General features: G+C 41.8%; 1 protein-coding gene across 22 annotated transcripts in view; it reads right to left on the bottom strand.

Annotated features, from left to right (window-relative positions):
* Positions 1-22,889, bottom strand: part of NFASC (neurofascin) — a 313,180-nt gene that overhangs the window by 23,878 nt on the left and 266,413 nt on the right. For 11 of the 22 annotated variants that reach the window (XM_053248157.1, XM_053248160.1, XM_053248158.1 and 8 more), the window contains 3 exons: positions 16,196-16,441; positions 11,611-11,727; positions 9,396-9,539 (listed from right to left, as the gene is read on the bottom strand). The exons of the other annotated variants lie outside the window; for them this stretch is intronic. In XM_053248157.1, the coding sequence (XP_053104132.1) occupies positions 9,396-9,539; positions 11,611-11,727; positions 16,196-16,441 (507 nt within the window). The remainder of the gene's footprint in view (positions 1-9,395; positions 9,540-11,610; positions 11,728-16,195; positions 16,442-22,889) is intronic. 22 annotated transcript variants of the gene reach the window in all.

A 22,889-nucleotide genomic window follows, 5' to 3' on the forward strand; every position in this document is an offset into this window, starting at 1 on the left:
TTAAAACTGTGGAGTAACTATGAAGAATGCTTTTGCCTTTGATATATGGGCGTGGTACATGGAAGACTGGAGTCAGGATGTTTTACCCACTTGCTGCTCCTCCCTTTCCCCTCCCCAAACCCCTTTTCATCAATGACAGAATTCCTAGAGGACTGGAGAAGGGACATGTATGTACTCCAGAAAGGAGGGATCTGATGCAGAGGGAAGCAGGAGGACAAAGAGAATCCATTGCTCCAAGAGTGTATGTCTAGAGAATCCATTGCTCCAATGTGTATGTCTAGAGGTCAGTTTAGAAAATGGGCAGGTGTGGTTAACAGCAATAAGCAGTATCCTTTCTTACCACCCTGAATTGCCTTTCGTATTCCTCATCTTTCTCACTCCTCTACCACTGGTGGTCGATTTTTCATCTCGTACCTTGACAAAGCTGATCAGGGTAGGAGCTATGGAGGGTTTGGAGCAAAGCAGCTGAGGAAAGGTGCAAATGCATGGGCTTTTCCATGCTAGAAAAGGCTCACAACATACCCAAGCATGTGCACGGCCCCTCCCAAAGCCCTGATTAACCAAGCTGATCAGCAAAACCTGAGCAGAAGGCTTTATGGTGTGGGCAGCTGAAGGGAAGAAAGCAGGGCGAGAAGCAAGTGCAGCTGGGTGGTACTACCAGGGTTGAACCAGTCAGGGTAGATACACAGAGCAGAGAGATTAAGACCAGGCACAAGCTCTATTCAGTCCCCTGGTACAGCACTCACATCCCGAGCCTGCTGATCACAGAAGCATTCACCTCTTCAGGTGAACATTGTAACCATGAGTGACACATGGGGTGTGTGTGTGTGCTGAGTGAGTGAAACACCAGGGCAAAACTTCTGGCATGCTTTCAGAGGCTTGTACTCATATGCAACATACTCCCAGACATGGGTGTTAAAAATATGCATGAAATTTTCAAGGGGCAAAATATGGCAGCCTTAATGTGATGCAGCTGCCATCTTCACCCAGAAGCCCCGTGGGAAAAATACCATGTTATTATGGGGTTTTCTGAGGAATAAAAACAGTGGCCACCAACAGACTAGAGAGCAGTAGTGGAAAATGGTGAGAGGTGGGCAGCTTTAGGGCTGGGAGCATCTTCTCCCCAAACCCCAATGTCACTCTTAATAAGATGGGAGCTCACATGAATTCCATAATACTATGATGGTTGAACGTCTTCAATAGCTCAAGTCTCTTGGGAAAAGGGAAACAAATATAGCTATATAATTATGAAGATACTATACACCCTAATATTATAATAGATTTTTAATATGAGTTGCCAGTTTACCATTTATGTGTAAATACCACCAAAGAACATGACAGAGAAACGTGAGGAAGCCAATTTCTAACTTGTGCATTTGGTATTCTTGGTATTTAAAGATAGTCCTAGATCACAAATACATTCATCAGCACCTTAAGCAACCTTAGAACATTTCAAACTTAATTAAAAAGCAAAGCTCATCAAGTGTATGCAAGCCCCATCACAGGAATTATTAACTCAGACCAAATTGTGAAAGGGCATAATAATTAGATATATGACTTTAAAATCAATGAGGAAAATCTTCCTCCCTGTGAATCAAACTGGAATTGAGCTATTAAACCATAAACTAATGGCTTTATCAGAACACCAGTAGGAAGTAACATGCATAAGCAGCTTTCAAGTTACCTACAATAAATTAAAAACAAAGAACACCACAAAACCTGAACAGCACTAATGGAAGGTTATCACAGCCAGAATTGAAGTTCTGCCAAAATTATAATGAATACACAGCCTACATTCCTAGCCAATAGATCTTTCCAAGACTTCCTCTGGGTCTATTCAAATGAAGTGCACCATTTACAATATTTACTTTCATTAAGAGTTTGATCATAGGACATGCAAATGTAATAGAGAACACACTCCCTTTTCATTCCATCCAAATATGTGACTGAAACATTTTATATCCCCCAAAATAATATTTGTTGCTGTTTTTTCAAAGGTGGGAAAGCGTTATGAAAAATGTATGCTCAGTATCAAGATCTTTGAGGGCTAAACCAGGAATTTCCAGTTCTGAAGGTTATGTAGGTTACCACAGATAGGCCTCATTCAGACTTAACAAGGAACCACAAGTCCAATGGGTCCAACACTCTCCCATCAGCGAGACTGCAGAGAAGTGGGGGGCTGGCTGTGTAGGCTTTCTTCTTTCCTGAAGAACAGCCCACACAGCCAATAGTAGCTAGAGTGAGGGAGGAGCTTCTTCTTTCAACTCCAGTTGCAGAGAAGGCCAACAGTGGTGCCAATGTTCAGATGGAATGCTGGCACTGCCAAACCGGAGGTTGGGATGATGAAACTTAGAGATAACTGGAAGGGAAGGGAAACTGTGGGTCCATTTTCCCCTTTAACTGCAGTTTACTGCATTTGAATGTTCATCTAGATAAACTGGAGGTGAAGGGAACTCCGGTTTTGTGTCACATCCAAATGCGGCCAGTGTGTTGTCAGACTTCAGGGTGTGGCCCAGAGCCTCTGAGGATCAAGACCTACCACTTTTGGGCCACTCTTCAGACCTTTGGCCATACATGTGGTAGTGCTTGCCAAATATTTGCTGTTAAATTGCATATACAATCTGCACTTGTTCTTGGACATGCAGCAGATAATGGTGAAGTGCTATTCAGGCACAATGAATGACTGGAAACTGTAGCTGAGCGGCATTTGAAAAGAGGTATCGATCTTACACTATGCAAGGGATAAGAAGGTGAGAGTGGGAGTAACCATAGCCTAGCAGCCAGCCACAGCAGAAGATGACCAAGACAATAGGGATAGACAACCCAGAATGAATGACAGACAACAGCAGCCAAGGACAGCACAGGGGTGCGGGGGTGGGAAGAGCTGAGAGTGCAGAAAGCCTAGTTGGGAGGAAGAGCAGAGGAGTCCTGTTGGGCACTTGGGTTTACTCTTGGGTCCCGCCCAGGTATCAATTTTTTGGTCTTTCAAGAGTTAGCCACCTTGTGATGTCACAAGGCCCTGCCTTGTAAGAGTCTTAGGGTTTGAGATGCTCCTTCTTTGTCCATTTAGGAGAGATGGACAGAGCAGTATTTTCTGCTGTCTGCACTTATTTTAAGCCACTGGTTTCCAGGACCCTGAGCTGGAGAATACACCCCATGGTTCTAGACTTGGGTATGTCTGCATATGGTTCTGGCTATCCATTATCAAGCAGTTGGTTTTTGCAAAAACGGCTTATTCTAGATGTGTCAAGACTCACTGTGTTTGGGGTTGTATTTCTTCTTAGTCTATCCTCCCGCCGCCCCTATTGAGAACTAGCTTCAAAATAGTTCAAGGGCATAAGAAAAGTGTCCACTACTAATACAACGGGAGCAGACTGATTCATTTATTTATTGCATTTATAAACCACTTTTTGCTGGGCAACCCCAAAACAGTGAACAGCATGAAAATTTAAGATATACAACAGATTTCCTGCAAGGCGGTGTGCAGAACTGTTTAAACTGGCAGTGTTGGGAGAATCTGCTTCTATGTCATTGTGTGATGCTTTTCAAAACGATATAAGCAGCTGTAATGGACTCAAAGAGTGCCAAGTGCCACTCCTGGGCTTTGTGCATTGCATTTCTCCCCTTCCTCTACTGACAGTTACTTTACCACGCAGGCCCCTTTCCTGTTAAAAGCCTGCTCTGGGAGAGGAGCACACTTCGAAGCTATGCAGTTCTTCTAATGGAAGGAGAAAGATATTAATTGCATGGACTTGGGAATTGAATTAGGCTAACTGAATCTACACTGGGGTAGAGGGAAAGGAATTAGAGTAGAAGCCTTTGGAATAAATGGTGATTCTATTAGTGCTGCTAACATGGAAATGCTTTCAGTGGAAGAATAAAACCAAAAGGAGTGACTCTGAAAAGTTATCAAGGCAACTCCTTTTTGAATCAGGACATGTAGAATGCAGTAAAAGTGCTTTTGAGAATTCTATCTCTATTTTCAAAGTGCTGGACATATTCTTTAAAGATATATATATATATATATATAAAGATATAAAGATATATATATATATATATATAAAGATATATATTATGATCCTTGTGGATCCATAATGAGAGCACCTGCGGGTGAGAGGGATGTACTGGCAGACTCTGGGTAACCTACAGATACATCAGTTTTAGAAAAATCTGAAAGAACCCCCCCCCAAGGGAGCAATAAACAAACAAACAAACAAACAAACAAACAAACAAACAAACCAAAAACAACAACAAAAACCCACGCCAAAACTGCCCTGGACTCAAAGGAGCAGAATGTCTGCAGACTCAGAGGACATTACGTGGGCAAAGCTAATGGAGCTCTGTGATGAAGAGTATGGAATGAGGGTATGAACAAAAACAGTGAGCCATTTCATAGCATGCAGCCGCAACCCCTTCTGCTTCTGAGGGGAAAAGGTGTCTATAACTCTTTTGTTTTCTCACCAGGCATTTCACACCTGTGTGTTTGTGAGGGGGAAGGGTTTGACACATTCAAGCTCTTGGTGTGGTGGGGCTTAAGCTCCCCAATAACATAAAAACAACTGGGTAAGAGTGAATTCTACTGCAGAACAGAGCGGGAAGTTGCACATTGAATCTGTTGATCTCCTGATCACACACACACACACACACACACACACACACACACACACACACCCCTAACAGTTTACCCCACCACAATACAAACACACACAAGGGATATACGGCAGCATTTTGTTGCAAGTCCCTACTTGTAAGATATAATAACCAAAGATTTTCTCCCATCATATTCACAAAACTCTGCCAAAAATAATGGGCAGATACCAAAACTATACAATACCACACATGAAATGCAGTTATTCTGGAACATAGGAAGCTGCCATATACCGAGTCAGACCATTGGTCCATCTAGCTCAGTATTGTCTACCCAGACTGGCAGCGGCTTCTCCAAGGTTGGAACACTCAAAGCATTCCAACCTCGTTCCGTCAAAACAAGTGGCTTGCCCGGTTGTTCTGATGAAACAACAAACGGAACAAGCTCAAAACAGAACGTAAATCCCATTCCATGACCATCTCTAGAAGGGACACAGCTGACATGCCAAACAAAGTTGATAAACATGCTTCTGGCTATGAAGAATACCAGGGCATCCATAGGCAAAGCCAAATAGCACCCCCAATACTGTGAATGTGATCCTTAAGGGGCAGTGCACCCCCATCAAGAAAAGGCTGAACACTACCACTATGATCAGATGGACCATCTTGTCTGCACTGAGCTTCATTTGATTAGCCCTCAGCCAGTCCTTTTTTGACCAATGTGCTGTGCAATGGAACATTGGCACACCAAACCCACTGGAGCTGCTGCACACATGGAAGGCAGCCCCTGAGGGTGTTGCAGAGGTGGGCAGTTCCATAACAACTTGAAACAACGCATGGGCACTTGGGGCGCACTACTTCAACGGAAACAGTGGCTGACATATTGTGTGTTGCATGAGCCCTGCAACATAACACTCGCGCAGTTGTGCAAGAGTGCAAGTATACTAAAGGTAAGGATTGTGCACAGGTTAGATGGCAACGAAGCAAAAGTACCAAGTAATCCAATATACTATGATGTAATTTTGAAAAATATTCTTGCACTGGTCATTGAAATGTGATATGCATGTCTGTACGCATATAGATTGCCTATTATAAACAGAAAGGCAGTACAGTAGTGTACTTTACAAAAAGTATGGAAGTGTATGTATAGACAAAGAACAGCAAACAATTAAAAACTACGTTTTGAAAATGATATATATTAAAACCAGGTGATAATCTTTTGGTTTTGTATTTATACCTATTTATAAGGAACAGAGGGGTTAATATTCAGTTAATGTTTCTGTATGTAAGAATCACTCATTACTGCAAAGTATTGTCTGGTTAACCCAAAGCTCAATAATGCCAGCAAAGGACTGGAGCCAAAAATGCAATAAACTGCAGCAGTGGTGCAGGTAGCTTTCACTTAGAATAAATAAGCAGTAATCTCCAGAACAGCGAGTTCTAGAAATAACCATAAGAAAATGGACAATGCTTTCTTTGTCATAGGTATTAAGGATGGCATATGATTGGGCCAGCCAGGAAGAGAAAGGGGATCAAGATGTATTGCAAATGCATATGGGGCCACTGAATTAGTGTGGCTTGTGCAATCATCTGGGATACATCAGAAGAATAAAGAATACATTCTGGAAATCTTCATATGTGGAACAAGAAACTGATGAAATATGGCACTTTGAAGCTTTTTAGAGAAAGAATGCATGTGAATATCAAAATCAAGCCAGAGACTAGGAATAATTCTCCAAATTGTCTAGGTCCACCAAGTGCTTCTTCATGCAAAATAAAAGAAATTAGGAAAGTTAGTGCAGCCATACCACACAGAGCCTTGACAAAGGTCAAAGTAGATTTACACATGTTTAACAGGAGCATATAAGGCTATATTCTCTACAGCAGGCTTCCTCAAACTGCGGCCCTCCAGATGTTGCTGAACTACAACTCCCAGCATCCCTAGCCACAATTTATTGTGGCTGGGTATGCTGGGAGTTGTAGTTCAGCAACATCTGGAGGGCTGCAGTTTGGGGAAGCCTGCTCTACAGGGAAGGCATCTACATCTGAGAACTACAAGAGAGTTCACAGCAGAAACACTTAAGTGGTAGTGTCAAACAGCTGAAATGTGATCTCCGGAACACACTGGAAGAGTATACTGGTCCAATTTACCCATGTCAAGAAAGGAGAATTAAAGTACACAGTACAATCTACAGGTTTAGTTTGCATTATTTGTGAACCACACTCATGGAGGTAGTCTGAGAGATCTAATGAACCACGTTAGAAAGGGTTTCAAAGTGTTCCTAGTTCTGAGATTTCATCCAGCACACAGGAAGAGAAGATGGCCCCACGCTCTACATACCATTATTTATGAACTGATATACAAGTGTGGCATAAATGGCATTCACCCAGGTCACATACTCTTTTTAAAATTACTATTATTTCAGTCCACCAGCAGGAAGAGTGCAGGTATTAGAGACAGCCAAAAGTGTATCCAATCTTCGCAATGATGCACAATTTTAATTTTATTTATTTAAAATAGTTATATCCCACCCCGCCAGCACAATGCTGCTCTGGGCAGCTCACAACAATAATAAATCACAATAAAACAACATAAAATTAAGAGTAAACAGGCAGTAGAGCAAAAAATTAGGTAAAAACCGAAACCCAGCTGAAGCCAAATTTAAAACCCAACAGATACAAACAGCAGATAAAAACAGTAAAAATCCTCTGGGGGTCTTTACTTTTTAGAAAGCCTAAGAGAGGTGCCTGGCAAACCTCCTCTGGGAGGGCATTTCAAAGCCAAGTGGCCAAAACCAAACAGGCCTGTCCCTAATCCCCACCAACCAGATTTTCAGTCAGTGAGAGGACCATAAGCAGAGCCTGTGATGCAGAATGAAGGAACTGATGCAGAATGGTTGGACTGAGTGAATGCAGTCCAACAGATGCCCCAGTCCCAAGATGTAGAAGGCCTTTAAGGGACAAAATCAGCACCTTGGATCTAGCCTGGAAGCAAACTGATAACTATGTAGTTATACAGCCATTGGATGGGCGTAATACTTGTGAAGCGCCCAGAGCCCGTGAGAGTCCCTGCAGCAAATGCAATAGTGGACTCAAACTTTTCAGCCAACCAGGTCTTCATATCAGTGACTGACGTCCTAACAAAGCATGAATGCTATGTCAAAAGTGCTAATGCTTCTGCTGAGTTCCAGACTAATGCAGCACTAGTGCTCTTGGGGGGGGGCAGATTTCAGCAACCTCTCCTTGTGCCAGAAGCACCCTGTGCCACCTGAAAACATGCCCCTAAGGGTTGCACAGACAGACCTCAGAAACATATTTCCAGGCGGCACAAGGTGCTTCCGGGGGAAGTGGAGGTTGTAAAAATCCATGTCCCCTTGCACTGGTTCTGCATTAGTTCAACCTAGGGATGTGCACAAAACCAGGAAAAGCCGGTTCAGCTCAAATCCAAACCAGATTTGAGCTGGCCCAGCCCCGTGCACACTCGAACCGGATGTGGTCTGGGTGTGAACCGAGCCAGTTCAAAAGGCTCAGAGACCTTCTGGTAAAGGTGACTCCGGTAAGGATCCCCCTTTCCCAGTAAAGGGCAGGGGCACAGGGGAGCTTCTGTAAAATTAGGGAGGGAAGTAAAAATGTATCTTAGAAGTGCCTCCGACCCTTGTGGGTCATGCAAATGGCCTCTGCATGTGTGTGGAGGCCATTTTAGTGACCTCCAAACCTGTGCAGAGGCCTGAACCGGCCCGAATCAGCCTGGGCTGGGGGAGCCTGGGGGGGGGAGCCGCCACCTCACCCCCGGCCACTGTCAGCAGCACATCTAAGGTACATTTTTACTTCCCTTCTGCCCACTCTACTTTTATGGAAGCTCCCTTGCTCCCCCCCCCACTTTACCGATAAAGGGGTATCTGAGCTGACTCGGGTTGAACCAGGTCCGGTCCAATCTGATCTCGGACCCTTCAAGCCGAAGCAGCTCAAATTCGAGTCTGGCTCGATCTGAGCCAGCACACACACTCCTAGTTGAACCCATCAGCAGCACTGGTGCTTTCTCACTTAGCAGACATGCTTTGCTAAGCAGAATGTCAACCACTGTTTTAATGCAAAAACTGTGTGAAATAGCTCTGAGCTATAAGTTGAATGCATACTCCAAAACCTGCTGAAGTCTCTGGGGAATTTTAGGACACCAATGATATGTCAGATAACCTTATAGAAAAGTAAACAGGTACAAGTGACAGATGAATAAGTTCATTTGTTACTCTGAGTATACCACATACATATCTGTGGATCTTCTGCAGAAAAATTCACCACTTGATATCATCCTTCACAATATTTTCCATGAATACTTGGATATAAAACCAGTCACACAACTGCATGTGCTCATGCAACAGCCAACAACATGACAATGGGCACCATCAGCAAGCAGCAGCACACTCAACACGTACACAAAGGAAAACACTAACACAGAGACAGCAACAGCTAGCAGATTCCCAGACAATAGGGTTTATTTTTAGCACCGGATAAAAAGCCACTATTCTCTGCCCTTGTTATAAGATTTCTTTTCCAAATCAGGCTTTGTTGATTAAAAAAAGCTATGTTGGGACAAGAACTACAAGGCATAAAAAACCTTTTTAGAGATGATAAATTTCATCTTGGTAGTTGTATAATAAGGGCAGAGTGCACAATGTCAAGGAAGGCATGGATGAAGTTTTTTCCATGCATGGTTTAATTCCTCCATCTGAAGCAGCAGCGAGAAAAAGCAGTAAAGCTTGAAATGGAACAAAACACCTCCGAAAGAGTGGGGCGGAAGGCCATCTCACCTGGACTTGTCTCAAAGGTTATGTTCGAGCTGGTGACAGTATCATTCCCTTTGAGAAAAACCCGCACTACGTACTTCTCCCCAGGAGTCAGGTCACTCAGCTTCGTATCAGTTTTTACAATGGAAGATTTCACTGTTTTGTTACCTGAGAAACAGAAACCTCACATCAAAGGCAGCTAGCAGGAAATGCAGAGATTACTGTGTAGGGAAATGCCACTAATGCCAGGCTGGGTTACTGAGCTGAAACTGGCCCCTGATGATGATGGCACTGAATAGATGGATGTATCAGCAGGGTCAACATCCAGGGTTTCTGGGACCATCAATTCAAAGTTCAGAGGTTTGCCTACAAAAAGCTTTGCAATTCATTCACTCTACTTATTCACAAAGGAATGAATTTTCTAGACTTCATTTAACCTAATTAAGCACCTGTTTCAATATCCGTAGGCTTATCCAGATGGAAGCTTCTCACATTATTGGTTGAGTAATTTAGCACAAAATTAGAAGTGCAAGAAATCCTGCCCAGAAAAAGAGGTGCGTGCGTGCTTTTTTGCACAATTTCCAAGAAACTCCATATTAGGACAGAAAGGGATTGGCACAGTCTTTATGTGGCTCGCAGATGTCACATGTGCTGAATTAGCATAACCCCAACAACTATCCGTCCTCTGGAAGCACTCTTATGATGTAATTCAAAGGGTCTCTTCTGAACTAATCTCATTATAGTTTGTGAAATAAATAAATAAATAAATAAATAAATCAATAAATAAATGGTAACTTCTAAATGCTTATTAAGAATGTGCACATGGATGACAAAGTTAAGCTGTTCTTAAATTTACCATCTATTATATTAATTCTCCTGGGTGTGCCTTGGGATGTGCGTCCCAGAGCCCAGCTGATTGGCTGGGTGGTGGACATGCCTGATTGGCTGAGGTGCACCCAGGAGGATTGGTTGCCGCAGCGGTGGCCTGGCTGGGGTAGAAGGGAGGGGGGTAATTGCTAGCCCCAAAGAGTGCACAGATGCTCTGTGCGGGGTTGGCTAGTGTTTTTAAAAAACACATAAAAGATAAAATCAACCCTGTTTCAGATCCTGGTGTAGGAAAATCCCCTGAAACTGCAGATATTTCTGAACAATGGGATTTTTAGTAACACACATTCTCTGGATGCTGTATTAACATAATCTTAGCAAATCATTAGATAAAGAAATGCATGACTAATTTACTACAAATTGTATCTCATCTTTGGGTCCAAAGGATCCCCAAGGCAGCTTACAGTACGTTTCACAATATAATAAAAGTGATGCTGCTGGCACAGCTAAGAGAGAAGTTGTAATTAAAGCTGCAGATAGAAGTCTTTAAATTCACAGAGACCCTTTTGCTAGCAATGACTAGGTTTATAAGAACAAAACTGGGGATTTGATCACTGAAGTCCATTAAACATGCTGTTCAGTAGAATTACTGTATTAATATTGGCCACAACTCTTTCTCTATAAAAGAAGTCATAGGGGTCTCTGATCTGGATCAGGACCATGGTGCTTGGAGGATATTTTTTGACCCTTTCCCTATGCTTTTTCCCACTGAAAGCTGGTAATTGCAGAAAAGAGTACCTTTGGGGGCAAATATCATTTTTGGAGGGCAATTTTCAGCTGGATGGATTATGACAAGCTGAGGCCCTAAGCCCAATCATTTTTTTGATATTCAGAGGCCCCTCATAATGTGAGGCCCTATGCTGTAGCTTACTTAGCTTGTGCCTAAATCCAGCACTGAGGGGAAAGAATCAAACCCTTTCTTCTCCCCTGCACCATGGTTCCAGTTAAGATGGGGCCCCTTGCAGCTCCTTTTTGTAACAAAAGAAATATAGTCAGCCTTAAGCATGCTCTTTTAAAACATATTAATAGTATTGTTAACTACAGCGATGTGCAGTTTGGCCCTTAGGGTGCACTGATCTGAATCATCCACTGAAGGGAGATGGAGGCAATTGCATTCTGGAGAACAACATAAAATATAGTCCTGTCCTAGCAGAATATGAAGGACAAATTAAACACAATGCCTTCCCTTGCCCCCCACTCCCTCTGCTCCCAGCAACACCCCATACACAGACTAAGTCGTAAGTTTAGTTACTATAGTTAACATTGCATGAAAGCTCCATTAAGCCTCTGAGAGAGGACAGGATCTCTGGTGGCATTAAGTACCCTGCAGTATTCCCGTGTTCCCAATGCTTACTGTTGATATACTCAACCACAAACTCAGTTTCAGGATCAAAGTTGTGGTTCCACGTGATGGTTGCCCAGTTACTGTTAGGCGAAGCTTTTACGTCCCAGATGGGCTTCCCATTGTCAGCTGGTGAACAGGTTAGAACAGAGGTTAGTAAACTGGATAATATACACATGCATTCTCACTTCACGTCTGGATTGAATTAATGGCTTTCCGTTGAAGGAAAACTGAAATGCAGATAAAGAAACCCCAAGTCATAGCGTACAACAGATCCAGCAACATCTCACATGGGTAATGCATGTGAAAAAGCCTTGCACGGCCACTGCAAATGATATGTCGAGTTAGTACTGAGAGGAACTTTTGTTGTATATCTTTACATGTCCTTTGAAATGTCAAGGTTATAAATAAATCTCTCTATTTATAGATCAGGTAAACAATACACACTTGCATGAATGCAAGGTGAGACTGTTTTACTGTTCACATCAACTTTACCCATAATGTTGTAGTGTGAGCTGTTTGAGAACAGCATTCTCAAAGTGACAATCATTAGTTGCTTCCCTGCCACCTCAAAGGTTTAGGGTGCTTCCTGCCAAAACAATGACTCAAAGTGGACTGTACCTGATTACATCTGGCAAAGCCTAGATTTTTAAGAGCACAAATCTTACAGATTAGTCTAAGTCCTGTTCCTGAGTCACTTGGCTAAGAGCCTATGATTCTAGTTTTGAGGGGTCTGGATTGCTCATTTCATATATCCAATTCCTGCAATCTAGATTTGCTGGATGTTTAAGATTAGACTAATCCTTGCAGGTCCATGCAATTTAGTGAAGCCAGTCTGAGTCAGATGTGGGTTGTGCAGTCCGAACAACTGATTTTCTAAGCTGGTGGTGTGGGGGAGGTATCTTTGGGAAGGCATGTGACGTTTGTTGGAGGGACGGGGGGGGCATTTTCTTCACTTTTGATTGAGCATTGCAGAGTCCAACTGGAGGAGTTGGAAGTTTGGATGAGCCCTAATTTAGCTGAGCAACTTGGAGAGTCTCAAACAACCGCATCCTGACAGCTTCAGAACTCTGCTTATTGATAAATCTGGTGCTTAAAGTCAATTTTTGCATTTGACAACCGTGAACAGACTCTTAGCACTGAAAGCTAATGTACAGCCTGCACACTTGGATTCGTTTCAAATAACTGGATTGCTGATGCTTGAGGCCTTAATGGCTTGGCCATCACAACTCCTAACAGTCTGCTTAGATAGAGAAAGATATTTATTAAACACAAAGATGTTCTGCTTCAACTTTGCACCAAACCAAGACTTCAGTGTACATACTTATTGTTTGAATATCAAACATAGACTGGGAAAGAAAAGTTCCTCGTTGATATTCTGTCTAGGATGCACTGGTAACATAATTGGTTCTTTTGCAAATGTTCTTTTGTGACAATATCAGTTTAACTGGCTTGGAAGCTTGAGCTTAGAAACAAACACTGCATGAAGTGCAGCACAATCCAGATTTACCCAGATCCAGATCCGCCCACACTGCTGCGGGGTTCTAAAACATGCAGTGCTACTGAGCAAGAGGGCAGTATCAGGATTTCTCCTCTTGCGCAATCACATGTTGCACACAAATTCCATTATTCCCAAAGGAAATCACATGCAATCATGCAAGAGCCAACAGTCCTGGTACTGCCCACTAGTGCAACAGTGTTGCTGCATGTTTTAGTGTCCTGGAGCGGCATGGGCCAGTCTGGCACTTTCTGCATTACACTGCAGGTCATGTAAGCCATAGACCTTTGCTTTGGTTAAAGGTGAGCTAAAGTGGGCCATCAAATTGATTTCGACTCCTGGCGCCCACAGAGCCCTGTGGTTTTCTTTGGTAGAAGACAGGAGGGGTTTACTATTGCCTCCTTCTGCGCAGTATGAGATGATGCCTTTCAGCATCTTCCTATATCAATGCTGCCCATATAGTACCAGCAGGGCTTCGAATCGGCAACCTTCTGCTTGTTAGTCAAGCATTTCCCCGCTGAGCCACTTAAGGTGACTTGCTTTGGTTACTGTCACATTAAAAAAGTCACTCTACAACAAGAGTGCATTCTTTAAACTGTGAGCACTGCCACTAAAGGTGATGTAGAAGTCTCTTTCCTATAGTTTCAGAGTCTTTACAAGAAACTATTTCTATTCCCAGAAAAACCAATTTCATTTTAAAATGCCTCTAATTTGATACCTTCCTTCACCCATCAATTACTGCTGCATGCTCATCCATGCAACATTTAGTTTCGAGCAGCAGCTGAGAGGTTGTCCCCTAAATAAAAGAATAAATGGCAAGCCAGGCAACAGTTCCATATATTTATGCTTAGTATACATACGAGCATTCCCATGACTCCAAGGAAACTCCATGCGTGCAAGAGTTTGAAGCTGAGTGTAAGCAGAATTACTGAGGTTGGCTTTAACTCTGTTGTCAGCTTTGAGGATTCCAGAAGTGAACAGTTATTGCAAACTATTATATAGTTTATGTAATATGCATCGAAAATTTAAAACATCATTGTTGCCCAATGAGAGTCAAAGAACTTTTTTTTTACATTACACAATTAAATTACAAAAATAATTTTGCATGGAAAAGTACTTGCAAGGTAGTTTTTTTCAAGTCCAAGGGGGATGTATACATGACCAGTTGGTGGACACCTGGCAAAACCTATCTGTACTAGAGACAGACTGGCCCTGAAAAGTAGTTTTCTTACAGTAATTTTGCTGGCCATAGCTACCTTGGCTGCGGGGTGGGTGGGGACTTTTTGTACAGGAGGTTTGTGTAAATATATAATGTGGAAGAGAGGCTAACAGCCTAACCATGGACCTGAAATCCCATGGTTCAAATCTTGCCTCTGATCTTGCTGTATGACGGCCTGAGGCCTTTGAGAGTTACACAAATGCTAACTATTATAGTTATTATTGGTATGCCTTCAGAAGAATGTGGTGGTGGAGATGTGATAATGAGCCTAAAAGGGAGTTAGACAAATTCATGGAGGATAGGTCTAACACTGGTTATTAGTCATCATACACGATGGCTGTATGAAACCTTGGCAGAATAAATCAGAATAAACAGCAATTGCCAGAGGTAACGGGGGGTGGGGGGTAATGCTTTTATGTCCTGGGCTTCTCAGGAGCAAGCATATGGATGCAACTTGCTGGAAATAGTATGCTGGATGATGGATCTTTGATCCAGAAGGGATCTTACTATGTTCTTAAGAACAATTGGACAACCTCTAAGTTGCTGCTGTTCCCCGACCCCACCCTGGCTGGGGTTTTTATTACCCGGTGCTAGATCAGTAGAAGCAGTGTCCAACAATGGGCAGCAGTGCCTATTTCCAAGAGATCATTTCAGAGTATGTGTGCAACTAGAAGCCTTAAGAATATCATTACAATTCATAATTTACAAGCCTTAGCTGCTGCTCATTAAGAACTTATAGATCTTAGCCTTTGTTTCTAGAATGTTTAGCACAAAAAGACACGCATGGTACCTGCCCTGCCCTGAAGTGGATCCGTAACTGAGTTAAACAGATAATTGTTTTTGCCACATTTACATATTTTGTGGATCAGAGCCTATTTAGCCCATTAAGTTCAAGGTGTCTGCAACATTCTACTTAACATATATCTAATTACACTTGCCTCTACACAAGGAATCCCCCCCCGCCCAATTAGTGAGTCCCTATTTCTTTTTCAAGTTAAGAACAACATTTTTATTTGGCATTATTTTTGATATTGATGAAAAAGGATTGTTTCCCCTGTTTGAGAGTGTTCTACTGTGCTAATTACTACAAACTGAGGCTGGGATCCAAACAACTACATGCCCATCTCTTCCTCTTGAGATCAGCCTTCTGCCCTTCCCCATATTACCCCCATGAAATGGAGGGCAACAAGATTATGCTGTGGATTTTTGGAGTGAGGGAGGGAGAAGCCCTGCTAAGCAAATTTAATCCCTCATGTACGTCTAGAGAATTCTCTGAATTTTGGTCAAAGTTGCTCAGTTACATTTCCAACAAGATTAAACGTGCCTTGGAGAGATCATTTTGGGGGTGGTTGTCAAATATAATCCTTGGTCGGGCATGTGCATAAGCAAAATAGATGCCACTTTGGCATTCACCCTGTAATTGCTATGCAGGAGGGTTAATATTAATAAAATATCATTTTGTGATGCTCAGTAGTCAGTGACTGGCATCGAGTCATATATCATATTTGAAAAAGGGATTTATGGAGCAATCAACTCAGATACTCCGGGGCATAGGTGGTGTCTGTAATATATTGTCTTACAGAATTAACTTCAGGACTGCTCTGTATGGCAGTTGGGCTTTTAAGGCACATGGGCTGCATTCCGAAGCTTCAATCTGAAGTAACTTTATCACAGCTACAGTGAGCATATGAATCCACAACCCAAGGATTTCTTTTCATTTGCTGCTAAGCAATTCCCATAGTGCTAAGAACATCTCTGCAAAATGGTTTCAAAAAACATCCCTAACCTGCTGGTAAGCCTTAATTGCAGGCATAAAGTATTTGAAAATATCTAGGCATAGTGTAAAGAGCTAATATAAAGGAAAGAGGAAAACGCAGTACCAGAATCCTCTATTGTGGTAGCTATTGTGCTAGCAACAATTGTGGTGAAGGTAGTTGCTTCTGTAATGGTGGTAGCTTCTATGGTGGTAGCTTCTGTAGTGGTTGTAGCTTCGGTGGTGGTGGTGGTTGTAGCTTCTGTGGTGGCTGTGGTGGCAGCTTCTGTAGTGGTGGTGGTGGTAGTGGCCACAGTTGTAGTGGCTGTAGTAGTAGTTTGATCAATTGTTGTTGAAGGCGGCCACGTTTGAACTGGGAGAGGGAAGTGTAAAAACTGCATTTTGAGAGGTATTTATGTTTCTTGTCCTTTGGCTTTGCCTTTCCCTGAAGCTATACATGCATGAAAGAGAAAGCAAAGTGGACCAAGACATGCATAAAAAGTCAGGGACTAGACCAACCAAGCAAACAGCAAAAAGCACAAAGCCAGAGTTTCATTTTCTTTCCTTGGCAGACTTTTTCTAGCAACAATTATGCAATTCAGCTACAGAGTGGGCAGATGTGGGAGAGGTTTGGAATCTCCCAAATAAAGAGACATGCAAAAAAATATTCTATGGGGAAGCGCAGAGTAAACATGCAGAAAAGCAGCAGGAAGTGGGAGATCTTGGCCTAAAACAGATAGCTGCCCACAAGCCTGTGGTTGTTTTTAGCCTCTATTCACTGACTCAACAAATTGCTCTCTTGGTTGTGAGGGCATTATAGGTACTCCAGCTTCTCATGACTACAAAGAGCAGAGACAGGCATAATCGGAATGAACAATACGGAACACACGTTTGCTGGGAAGATGTAAGGCCAGGTTCTCATGTGAAGCAGTTTGTTGATATACCAAGTAAAGCTTTCCCAGACTAAAACAAGACACTCCTGAAACTGTAACTGAGACATTTAAGAGAAAAACATGTGCTACCTGTGGCTGACATCCTGACTAATGAAGCACTTCTCCTATTACACTAGTAATTCAGTAGTAAGGATGTCAGCTTGGATTGCTGTTCAGGGGGTTGCAAAGCCATATGCCTCCAAGTTAAGGAAAACATTCATATTGTGTGTGTGATTCTATTTAGTTACATGTTGTATATTTAAGGCATGTGCTTGTTTTCAAAAATACATATGAAATAATATTCATCAGAATACCTCAAAATAATGCAAGCTATTAATAGTGCAAGCCATTTTTAAAATATTCTGATATTAGAAAGTGTACACCAAGAATCTTTGCTTCCTTTACAACAAAGCACCCCTTTCATTTTATTATTTATAACTCATCTTATAGAAGATATTCTATAACGATTCCACTTTTGCTCAGGTAAGAACTTCCGGTGACTGAGAAACTTGCCTCTTCCACTTTGTTTGCCTTATAACTGAGGCAGGCATCTCCCTGCCTTATTCATAAGGCAAACAAATTGGTTAGAGAGATTAGTTAGGTGCACCTTGTTGCTGGCTGCCCAGGGCTGCATGTATGGCCATACAACAGCTTTGTGAAGGAGGCAGGTAAACTGCTCAAATGTTCTGCAGAATGGGAGCACCTGAGAGGTCTGCTCCATTAGTGGATATTCTAAAAGAGGAAATTTGAGGCAGTATCAAACTGTGGAATTTTGCAACCCCAATACATCTGCTCAATGCACTTCTTGTGAAGAATTTTGCTTGAAGTACTCAAATCAAGAGAAATAGTCCTTATATATTTGGAACTTCAGCTTAGGGTTCAAATACTGCAGAAATGCGAAGAGAAGATGAATATTCCATGTCTGCCTACTCTGCAGGATTTTAATTCTCCTCGAGAGCACAAGATGCCCATTTTTGTAGGAAGGGTATTGTACAAAGTGGGCCATCAATATGATAAATCTGTATTCTTAAAATGGCAGCATTTAGCCTTAAGCAACTAAGTCTTTTAAATAGACAATAAGATTTAAAAATGCTTAACAAAACAGAATGATCCAATTTGTCATAGACCAGGCAAAGCAAAATTAAATTAATGCAGTACGCCCTGAACTATAGCTAGGGCATCTCTCAGCTGACAGCTTCTTGCTAGTAGAGCTTTGTGCAGATCAAACATATTTTTTTCTTAAGCTCTGCACTAAAAGGGAGCACATCACACTGATTTCTATATCTTGCAGCTTCCAAATCATTCCATTCAGATGAGGTTTTCATGGCCAGCAATTTAAAAAAAAAGCAAAGTCTATTTTACTCTTCTGCCATCGTCTGTATTTTATATATATTGGGGGTGGGGGAGGAGAAGGGTGTGTTTGTAACCTTTATACACACATGCTGGGGAACTGTATTCCCCTGAAATGGTTCTGAAGTAAATCTCAATGTTACTGAACAGTTTTGAATTGACCGGCCTGCCATGGAATCAGTGCTATACGCTATATGGGTGCATGCTTGGATAACATTCTTGGCAGCACATGTTGAAGATGGAATTTAAGGCATCTTTTGCGTTGCCAGCAATCTGCTCAGGGTCAGGACCTGAACCCTCAAAGGAGATGAATGGGAACAGGAACAGTGCTTTTGGCTAATGACACTGTAAATGGGTCTGTTGTTAGTAAACTCTGAGTGAAAAGAGTTGGTCTGGGTTTAAGCAAGAGGTCAGGCTACATAATGAAAATGGACCCTCCTGCCTATGAAAAGTCTTACTAGCCTTGATGGTTTTTGTTTGTTGCTCTCTAAGCAAAATAGATCTGGAAACCCCTGGCTGGATCATGGGAAACATGAATAAAATTTGCTACTGGCTATCAAACGCCACCATTCTCTCACCATGAAACCCATACATTCATGGCTTCCTTAGAAAACAAAAATCAGATGAAGGACTTGTGGGAAGTACCAGGGGGGAAAAACACTCCACTTGATGACCTATTACTTGAGTATCGTAGAATTTTGAAAAATTATGCTGGCTTGCTCAAACTCATGAAATGACAAGATTAAGATTGTATGTGCTACTGCTAATCAATTAAATCAGGAAGAGGAATCAACTAAATTAGTCTGTTCACACAGGCTGCCCTGCTCAGGCATGGGCAGCCCAACCTGGGTAGGGCTGCTCATGTGAACTGCCAGGATCGAGGCCGATCCTAGCACTGCCTCCCTACGTAGCCCAGGATTTTTACCTGACCTTTTATCTGGGTAGAAGGGTATAAGTGTGCCCTTTTAGCCAGGTACAGGGTTGCGTGAATGCTCGGGCTGCACGCAGCCTGAGCAGACACAGAGCTGGGTGACTAGAGTGCCCGACTTGCAGGGGAATCCCTCAAAGCACTACACTCGTCACACGGTGCATTGTGGGATATCTGGGGGAGAGGACGTATTTCCCTAGCTTTCCGAATGCCTTGCGGCTTGTGGCAGCGCCAGTCATGGAGGTGTGTGAGCCGCACAGCTGGGATCGCTGCTAGATTGTCTGGCGGGGGAGGGGGCGGGAGGTAGGTGCTATCCAGTCTCCCCCTTGCCCGCCTTCCTTGGTCCAGCAAAAGGTTGTGTGAATGACCTTAATCTTTACTTACAGACATTTGCCTAATGATTAAGTGGTGGATAAGATAATGTCACCAAAATGCTTCAATAGGGACTCCTCAATGCTTCAGCATACCAGCTCTCTGCTCCTTGCACAAATCTGAAGAAATATAATATAATTTCCCCTTCTAGTTTGTATCCAGATCTAGGAGAAAGAAAACCTTTGAAGAAAAATTATGACTTTTCTTATAGCAACAGGAACTGCTGATAGTGCTAAGTTGAAATCAGTGCTGGTATTTTTAAAAGCCACAGTAAAGATGTGTCTTGAACTTATTTCCCCCCGCCCTCAAAACCACTTCAGTACTGATGTCTTAACTGAAATAAGGGAGGAGGATATATGCCCAAATTTTCTTTTTAAGGGGTGACTGAAATGGCCTTTCATTCTAATTATTTATAATAACTTTTATTTGCTAATTTGAAGAAACACATTTATGACAAACTCTCCCCCTCCTTCACAAATCAGCACAGATTCTACCCCAAGTCTAATTTTCTAGTTACAACAAACCTAACAGGTTTAGCTCTTGAGAGGGATTTCATTAGTATCATAGTCTTGCCGTCCCCAAAAGTTTAATATATATAATTAGTTGGCTTTAAAACAGGGCTCTTTATTTGCCATCTAGCATTTGACCTCTTCAGGGTCCTCTAGAGTCATCTTGCTATTCTCTGACAGAGTGAAGGTTGAAAAATTACCACTATATTAAATGAAAGCAGATGTTCCCATGATTCCTATGACAAATGAAATTTTAGTTGAAAGATTAATTAAATACACTTGAGATAATCACAAAAGCTGGCCAGTCTACAAATGGCTCCCCTGCTGCTGAGGAACCAAGATGGGCCCTCTCCCCCCGTTTTCTCCATGAGCACCTACAGGTTCACAGAGGTGGATGTACACATGGGATTTTGTCTTTGAAGGAGCCTGAACAAAAGATGTATAAAACTAGCCCATTAAAAAGCTTTCTGTGGATCAACATTTAAAATCACAAATATTAGAGATAGATGCAAATGGTCAAGCTGTACAGAACCTTCCTGCTGCTTTGTTCCAACACCACATAATTCAGTAAATATTTCTGAGTAAAAAGAAAATGAGTAAGACAGAGAAGCCTATGGTACACTCATCACTTCAGTACTGTATTCTAGCACCAGATCACATATATTCACTTTAATGCATCATGGCAAACACAGTGCCACTGTAATAACATTTCACAGTATCATGCAAAAGCCCAGCAACTGACAACCATTCTAAGAGATGTGAGTAGATGTATGATGACAAGAGAAACATCAAACACGTAAAGAAAATCCAGAGAACATGTAATGTATATCATAAGCTGAGGAATCCTAGTATCTCTGCTTCAAAGAATATACGTTTTTAAACATCTTATTTTTCATATTCGATTGATTTCAGTCACTATAAGCTACTGATATTTGTCACTCAATTTATTGCAATCATCATTTGATTGATTTCAAGCAATTCTGTCACTGTCAGCAGTTGATTGCTGTGGCACTTTAAAAACTAGTTCAATGTGCCCATGGGCTTCCACAGGCAACAGTCAACTTCCTTTTGATACTGAGTGAACTACTCAGTCCTTAAGGCCCCGAGGATCTGTTAAATGAGTTCCACTCCTAAGGCATTCCATTCCACTCACTATTCAAAATTGCTCAACTTAAGCATCATGCCCATGTACTCTTTGCCATTCACTGGGCATGAATTTCTTAAAGGTAAAGTGTGCCGTTGAGTCGGTGTCGACTCCTGTATGGTGCTAAAAAGCAGTTCTTGAAATTCCTAGGTCAAAAGTAGTTCTTGAGTCAAATGGTAAAATAGATTGATATGGACTGACAAAGCTGCAATATCTTTTCAGAATCCCTTTTTTAAAAATAGCCAAGGGATCATAATGGTTGTTAGCATCATCAATGGGTTTAGTTGATGGTTAACAGAAATAGTTAACAGTGGTTGTTGTCATCATTAATCCTAATGGCCAACCCCTGTTAACAGACACAAAAATATGTCTGTCAAGCACACATTTAACTATTTGTGGGCCAGAACCTAAGTTTGGCATAATTTCAGTGACTTGCTCTTTAATACGTGGTGTATAGGGCTTATTTTGTGATATCTGAAATTAGTTGCTCTTGGTACACAATATAATACAGGCTATCAAGCATCTCTCAGCAGCTGCTCCTAATGAAGAATAAGTGGGAAATGTGAAGTAAACTGCTCAGGTACAATCTGAGTAAATTGATATATACAGAAACTAGCCTACAGCAGCTCCCCCATTAGCAAGAGCAACAACTTGATCTTGGGAGGTCTCAAAATAGCCTATGTACAAATGAAAGCACTTGAAACATGGCATACTCGTATCTCAAAGAATATCTAAAATAATCTGCATTCATCATAAATATTTGCAATCTATTCGCACATATTTCCCTTAACCATAGTCTTTGATACAAATAACTAACGTAAAAAATGACCAGAGCTAAAACTACATAAAGCAATTAAGTACTTACTTAAATCTACCCTTGGTAAGTAAAGCGGATAAACAAGTACTCAAGCACTTTGCTCAGAGAGAGTTTGGCACTATGAGAAAAATACAGGGTTGAACCACCACCACCCAGCAGACCTTGATGTATAGCGATTGCAAGATACATGCTGCAAAACACTGAATTCATCTTTGAAGCACCAATTCCGAGTTATCTTCCTTTTCTCAATAGCTGTTTCAAAGGGTCAGTTATAATAACATTACACGTATTAAGTTCTGCTTCTGTCTCAAGAAGGAATCTATCCTCAAGTAGGCTTTTCTAAGAAAAAACCCACTGGGTTAAGAATTGGCAAAGATAATCCCAACCATTGATTGTGACTGCTGACTAAATATTTGGTGAGCCAATAATTTGTGAGCCAAGCATTTGAAAAGGAAAAAAATAAAATAAAATAAAATAAAATAGTCACTCAATTAGGTCTTCACTCATGAGGATGTTTTTAGTTTAGGTAAAAACCTAATATATCCCCTCAAATCCCTGATCATGTTCTAACTATAAATCAATATAAATGCTGGACTAGATAGGCCTTGGGCCTGACCCAGCAGGGCTGTTCTAATGGACTTTGTCTATTTATTACTAAATGTTAATGTTCCTAGAAGTGGAGAAGAGTGACAGCTTAAATATAGGGTAATACATAAATCTCTACTTTTTCTTCCCCCAGTGGTGCCTTTAGCCAGCTGCATAACAGGTG

The sequence above is a fragment of the Hemicordylus capensis genome, chromosome 4 (assembly GCF_027244095.1).
Source record: "Hemicordylus capensis ecotype Gifberg chromosome 4, rHemCap1.1.pri, whole genome shotgun sequence".
Taxonomy (NCBI): domain Eukaryota; kingdom Metazoa; phylum Chordata; class Lepidosauria; order Squamata; family Cordylidae; genus Hemicordylus; species Hemicordylus capensis.